Source organism: Acanthisitta chloris, unplaced genomic scaffold (genome assembly GCF_000695815.1).
Source record: "Acanthisitta chloris isolate BGI_N310 unplaced genomic scaffold, ASM69581v1 scaffold20707, whole genome shotgun sequence".
NCBI classification, from domain to species: Eukaryota; Metazoa; Chordata; class Aves; order Passeriformes; family Acanthisittidae; genus Acanthisitta; species Acanthisitta chloris.
Window position 1 is genome coordinate 30,358 of NW_008682300.1, and position 7,148 is coordinate 37,505.

The window sequence follows — 7,148 nt, forward strand, 5'->3', positions numbered from 1 at the left end:
GTGACATTCTGCATCTCAAATTTTTGGCCTTGTTATCTCCACATATCATCACCTACGATTGCTTTAGTTTCCCTTGAGGCTGGCATCCTGGTGTTGCCTTGTTTCTCTTACCCCTCACAGATACTTATGTCCAGCTTTCCATGTTTGCATTATGAAAAACATCTTTTCTCTTGCAGAATATCCTGAAAAGAACTCGGCCTGGGTCTGAGGAGGAAGTACAAGCAACACAGGCCTATGATGCACTTGAAAAGGTAGGTTTGCCAACTCAACCCATCCTGAAGAAAGGGCTCTGGGGGATTTGGTTGATAGTACACCCAATACAAGTCAATGATGTGCCCAGGCTGCCAAATGGACCAGCTGGATCCTGGGGTGTGTAGCAAACTGGCTGACAGAAGGGATTTGTCCAAGGAAGGACAACAAAGGTGGTGAAAGAACTAGAGGGCAAGACTTCAGAGAAGTGACTGATGACACTAGGTTTGTTTGGTTTAGAGGAGGCTGAAGGTGACCTCATTGCTGTCTACAACCTCCTCATGATGGTGTGAAGAGAGGGATGTGCTGATCTCTTCTCTCTGGATGCAAGGGAATGGCTTAAAACTGTCAAGGGAACTTCAGACTGAATATTAGGAACAGGTTCTTCAAAAGGTGTTTGGATAACTATCTTAGATCTATGTTTTAACTTGCAGTTTGCCATGTGTAAGAGTCAGGACATGGACTCAATGATCCTAATAGGTCCCTTGCAACTCAGGATATTCCATGACTCTCCACAGCCATCATGAATCACACCGAAGTGGCCCAATCCTTTTAACTGATCTCACCCTTGTCAAGGGTCCTTGTCACTGATCCTCATGAGTAACAGATTAGTGTGTTCATGTGCAGTGGCAGCTGTGTGCAGAAGACACTAAAGCAGGAATCAGCTGTCATGTGGCTGAACTGGCACCAATGATACCAAATTTCTTTTCTCAGGACCCATTTTTCCTTGATCTCCTTTTGCCTTTCCCTTTGTGTACCTTTGTCTCTAATTAATGATCAACTCCTACTCCAGCCCCTGCAAGAAAATCTCACTTTAAAGAAACACCAAAACAGTGTTGCGTCACTTCCTCTATCCTGTTGTCTACAATTTGTACATCATCATAATGTGGACAGTTCTGTCTAGTGATGATTTGACCTTCTTGGAGTGACACTCCCTTCTTTATAATCTCTCCCTTACTCTCCACTCTAATTAATGATCAACTCCTACTCCAGCCCCTGCAAGAAAATCTCACTTTAAAGAAACACCAAAACAGTGTTGCGTCACTTCCTCTATCCTGTTGTCTACAATTTGTACATCATCATAATGTGGACAGTTCTGTCTAGTGATGATTTGACCTTCTTGGAGTGACACTCCCTTCTTTATAATCTCTCCCTTACTCTCCACCACAACCCTAAAGACGAGTTCACCATAATGCAGAATTCCTTAAAGCCCTTGGGACTGCAGCTGCATACTGCACAGCTCCCAAAGCACTGCACTCTGAGGTGGGTGGGCAAGATGTCGTACACCAGAATTCTTAGACTCCAGCTGTGTTCAAGCCAGCATTCTCTCTGGGGTACTGTTTGGCAGCTCACAGACTGCCACAACCCTCGAGTTCACCATAATGCAGAATTCCTTAAAGCCCTTGGGACTGCAGCTGCATACTGCACAGCTCCCAAAGCACTGCACTCTGAGGTGGGGGGGCAAGATGTCGTACACCAGAATTCTTAGACTCCAGCTGTGTTCAAGCCAGCATTCTCTCTGGGGTACTGTTTGGCAGCTCACAGACCGAAATACCCCAAAGCACTGCACTCTGAGGTGGGTGGGCAAGATGTCGTACACCAGAATTCTTAGACTCCAGCTGTGTTCAAGCCAGCATTCTCTCTGGGGTACTGTTTGGCAGCTCACAGACTGAAATACCTCTGTTTCATGATGGCCTGTCCACACAGGTACTGGCATCAGTTGTACCCGTGAGGTACAACAGCTCTGGGTTGTGGAAAATTGGAGCTAATATTTATCTCATCAGCCTCCTGTGGTTACAGTGGAGCATCTAATAAGAGCTGCCTCTAAATGGGGGCCAGGCACCAATCTCTTCTCTCTGGTGAATGGGAATGACATGAAGCTGTGTCAGGGGAGGGTTAGGTTAGATACTCGGAAAAGATTCTTCACCTAGAGGGTGGTTGGGCACTGGAACAGCTCCCCAGGGAAGTGGTCACAACACCAAGCCTGCCAGGGTTCCAGAAGTGTTTGGATAACACTCTGAAGCACATAGTGTGATTTTTGGGGCTGTCTTGTGCAGGGCCAGGAGCTGGAGTTCCATGATCCTTGTGAGTCCCTTCCAACTCAGGAGATTCCAGGATTCTATTATATACTTTTTGCAGGAGGATGCCTAAGGAATTGTCACTTATGCTGACTCTTGAGGGGCTCCTGGGAGTAGTACTGATCCTGCCAGGCAGTTCTGCTCCCACCTCACTGATGGTCTGTTTTCCTCTGCAGCTCATCAAGGATTGCAATGAAAATGTCCAGCGCATGAAAAGCACTGAAGAGCTGATCTACCTCAGCCAGAAGATTGAATTTGAGTGCAAGGTGAGCTCATCCATTCCCTGAGCCTTGATCTAGCCTGATGTATTTCTGTCTTTCCTCACCAAGCCACTTGGCACTTACTTTTTATTCTCCTCTCCAATATACACAGAACTGTTGAACCACAATATCCTACACAGGTCAGCTCTTCATCAGTGCTTCCTGTGCCCAATCATTTATGTCAGCCTTCAGATGAAGGTGCCAGTCATGACTTACACCTCTCCAGCTGGAGAGTTGAAAGCACACTTCCTATAGAGAGAGGCAAAAATGCAAATCCAGACCTCATGGATACTCATTTTCTTGTACATGCTTGTCATAAATGTTTATTTTTGTCTTGCAGATATTCCCACTCATCTCACAGTCGAGGCGACTTGTGAAGTGTGGTGAGTTGACAGCACTGGACTTCAACAACCCGAGCCCAAAATGGAAAGTCACCACCCGACCCATCTACCTACACCTGTTCAATGACTGTCTGCTCCTGTCTCGACCGAAGGAGTGAGTGCTTCAACACAATTCTTGCTGCCCCTTCTAAAATACCTATCTCTTTCAGGATCTGTGCTTTGGTGACAGAGTCCTTTCCCTCTGCCTGCCAGCAAGTGGCAGCCTTTGTCAAGTCACTGTCCTATCCCGATCTGATGTATCCTGCAAGAATGTGGAAATTGATAGTCCTAACTCTTATATAACAATATATCTTCTGGTCCCTAGTGAACACTTCTGTTCTGCCTTTCTATCTCTATAACGTGAAGCATTTTAATAGTAACTATTTATTCTAGTTTACTTGGTAAATAATTTCTTAAAGTCTAAAGGACAGTATGAGGATTAGTGAATGCGCAAATCACTGGTTTGATGAGAGTTGTTGGTTGGTTGTGTTGGGGTTTTGAGGGTGGTGTTTTTGCTTTTAAGCTCTAAGCTACCAAATAAAATTCTGACAGGACAGAGCTTAGTATTTCTACCCTTTTCATTAAATCCTCTCCCTCTCTTTGGCCTTCTGAGACTTGTCGCAAGAGCAATGCTTAAGGTGTCTGAAGCAGATGAAGACTCATTGAAAGCTTTTTGCTTTCCTGACATCAGAAAACAACATGGACTTACTCTGTAGCCCTCATCACCTTAAAACTCACACCTTGTTTTGTTCTTCCTCTTTACCTGCAGGGGTGGACGTTTTGTTGTGTTTGACCATGCTGCTTTCTCAGATGTGCGTGGGGAGAAGTGCGAGATGAAACTCCATGGAGCAACCAAAAATCTTTTCCGTCTCTTTCTCCTTCAGAATTATCAGGGAATTTGTTTCGTACAGAGACACAGTAAGAGCTCACGGTTACCCTCAATATATCCCGTTACCATAGCCAGACACCTCCTAGGAACCTGATGGTTGCCCCTCAACTACCCAAGTGCTGAAGTATTAAATGCAGCTGCTGAACAGAGGTCTTGAAAAACATCCTCTTACTATAACTATTTCTTTATTGAGCCATCTTCCTCCTCTCTCACCACAGCTGCTCATACAAGACTACCACATTATATCATACCATCAACTTCCAAAACCTGGAATTTCTGCCCCTTCCCACCCCCTTTCTCCACTTCCCCTTTTTCTGCTTCCCCAAAGTAACTCCCCCCACCTTCCCTCAAAACCCCTCCTGTGAGCAAACATCCCTCCCCATTTCAGTCACCAGTCTGGTATCCCTCACAATGACTCCTGACACCTATTTGGTCATGTTTTCCAGAAGTGAGAAGCTGAGGTGGATCTCTGCTTTGGCTCCTCCACGGGGAGAACCAGACCTCCTGGACTGCCCTGGTGAGACTGCTCTGCTGCTGCAGCAAGGGGGGTGGGCTGGCTCAGAGGAGTTGGAGTCATTGTGAGGTGGAACATCCCAGAATGATTCCAAGGCAGAATACTTGCCTTTTTGTAGATAAAGAAGATACTCATGGGCTTTCCCTCAGTGCTCAGGTTTTGTCAGTTGTTGTATCTATTAACTCCTCATATTAGATGAAGACTTGTAGTGTCCCCTCTAATTCTCTGCTTTTTAGTGTTTGAGCAGTTCCTTATTCCCCACCTCCTCCGTGGCTGATGCACACAGGTTTACTGTTGCTTTCTAGTATACCAGTATGATCTTTCCTCTCCTTTAGATGCACCACAGGTTCAATGCATAAAGACTTACAAGGCTCGGGAAAATGATGAGCTGGCTTTGGAGAAGGCAGATATCATCATGGTTATGCAGTACAGCAATGATGGTGAGCAGAATGAACAATGGCTGTCTTAATTGTTGGATTGAGATTCTTTTTGGAAAGAGACACTTCATCTTCATAAGGACAGTTTATTTGGAAACCAAAAGGGGATCCCTTTCTTTGCTCTTAGGGCCTTGTAGGAAAGGGCTGTTTGGGAAGAATGAAAAAATGTGTGACTCGTGCACCTCATGTTGTGCTTTTCCTCACTCCATAGGATGGATGGAAGGAGTAAAACTTTCAGACCGGGAGAGAGGCTGGTTCCCCTCGGAACATGTCGAAAACATCTCCAGCAAACACGTGCGGCAGAAGAACCTGAAGGAGGAACAACGTGTGAAGAATGCCAAGCAGCAGGTCTTCTGCAAGAAATAAGACTCTGTTTGGACCTGTACAGTCCCTGACATGGGGAAACCTTGTTTTTTACTACTGTGCCTCAGAAGAAATGCCTCTGTGAAGAGCATAATACAGCACTTTGACAGAACCAGGTGCTTTTTGCCAAAGAAAGCGAGAATTCAATCAGGAAAACTAATTCACTTTCTCTGTGTCACCAGGACTCTACAGCACAGGAGGAGGAATAAAGGTTGCATGTATTGCTTGCTTTGTGGTAGTAGGGAGGGACTTAATTTGGACAGAGTTCTGGGATCTGGACTTCTGAAAATATATTCCTGGTTTTGCCACTTACAAGTTGTGGGACCTTATTCAAGTCACTTCAGAGTTCTGCCTCAGTTTTCCCATCTGCAAAATGGGGCAAAACGTACCTACCTCACTGCATGTTGTGAGGCTAAATTCACTAGTATTAGCAGACCAAGAGCTTTGAGTTCCTGAGAAGGAAGGTGCTAAGTGCAAAGCACAGTAGAGTTGAGGAGAGTTTGGCATTTGAATATCCTCTTGGATACTGTGATGGTGTTGATCTGCATAGTGTAATTTCTACTTAGAACAATTTATGAATTTGATCATGCATACTGGGTTTTAGATAAGCAAATATTTCATTGTACCTAAATTTAACTCAGTCTCAGCATGCTGAGAGTCCTTGACAGCATTAGAAAATCCACTGGAGTTAAGCAAAGTTTTCAGAAGTCACTGTGATGATTTCCCCCTGTGTAAGAGGTATCGTGCTGGAGGCTCTGCTTCGCACAGGTCACCTCTTTTCTGAGCAAGCAAAAGCCATCTATGACCCTTTTTTACCCTCCCTCCCCCTCCAAGTAGATAGATCAGTGACTTCTGTCAAAGATTTTTATTGGTGTTGGTACACACCCTGTACAAAATATCCTTGACTAGGCACATGCAATGAAGTGGCACTTTCCTGCTGCTCTTACTCTGATTGCTGATGTGGTATTGCATGCACCATTTTGCACACTTACGGAGAACACTGAGAGATTTAGCCACTGTAGATAAAGTCAAAATATGCACCAGAGACTTTGTTCTTTTTCAGAACTCTCTGGTTTTAAGTCCAGTTTACATGCAGTCCTGCTTTTGTGCAGAACCTTTCTATGTGAGGATATGCCTTTGACTGTAAAATACTGTTTTCTATGTTAAAGTGTTTGCGTTCAGCTCCGTCAATGCAAGATCAAGTATAAGAATCAAGACACCAAAGAAAGCAATGTGTAGCCTTCGTGCATTTAATATATTTGAATAATTAGTGATCTTCATATCTCCAGCTTTTTGTCTCTGTAACATTCTGCCTTTAAATCCCATTTATGTTGTATCTAGTATAGCTCATTACAGCCTATTTATATCAATAATTTTAGCTGGATTAAAAAGAGTTGCTTTTAGTCCTAATAAACTCATGCACTTCTCCAGTTAAAATAAATAACTTTCTGCTTTCCTTCTTACTTAGGTTTTCCTCTCGAAAAGCTGGAGGTGGCACTTAGTGGCATGGTCTAGTTGATATGGTGGTGTTAGGTCATAGGTTGGACTCAATGATCTCAGAGGTCTTTTCCAACCTTAATGTTTCTGTGATTCTGTAATTCAATATTTACTGAATACACATTCAGTATTTACATTATTTTTCCCTATAACTCTCCTTTCTAAGTGAATATTAAGTACAAACAGCTCTACTTAGCAGAGGCAGGGAGGAAAGCTTGCTTTATCAGCACACCCTGTGGCTCTTTGGTGTTATCAGCAGCCCTGAAGCACTTGCTGCTGCAGGTTCCAGAGTGGCATTAGTCAGCAGTATCTCAAGGTTAAGCTGAAGGGATGAATTACAAAAAATGAGAGCCAGGTCCACTGTATCAGTAAGACAGGACACAATTATTGGATTGCCTTTTAGTCTGTGGCCCAGACAACAACTGCCTACAACTTTTTTTCCCCCTGGAAGAACTGAAGCTGCTCCCTCAAACTAAGTGCA

The 7,148-nt window shown here is 44.2% G+C and overlaps 1 protein-coding gene across 1 annotated transcript in view; it reads left to right on the forward strand.

Annotated features, from left to right (window-relative positions):
* Nucleotides 1-5,268, forward strand: part of ARHGEF5 (Rho guanine nucleotide exchange factor (GEF) 5) — a 16,380-nt gene extending 11,112 nt beyond the window's left edge. Inside the window, 8 exon segments of the mRNA XM_009078488.1 lie at nucleotides 177-251; nucleotides 2,504-2,593; nucleotides 2,928-3,082; nucleotides 3,737-3,861; nucleotides 3,864-3,885; nucleotides 4,303-4,373; nucleotides 4,706-4,810; nucleotides 5,019-5,268. Of these exon segments, the coding sequence (XP_009076736.1) occupies nucleotides 177-251; nucleotides 2,504-2,593; nucleotides 2,928-3,082; nucleotides 3,737-3,861; nucleotides 3,864-3,885; nucleotides 4,303-4,373; nucleotides 4,706-4,810; nucleotides 5,019-5,173 (798 nt within the window). The 3' untranslated portion in view covers nucleotides 5,174-5,268.
* The last annotated feature ends 1,880 nt before the right edge of the window (nucleotides 5,269-7,148 follow it).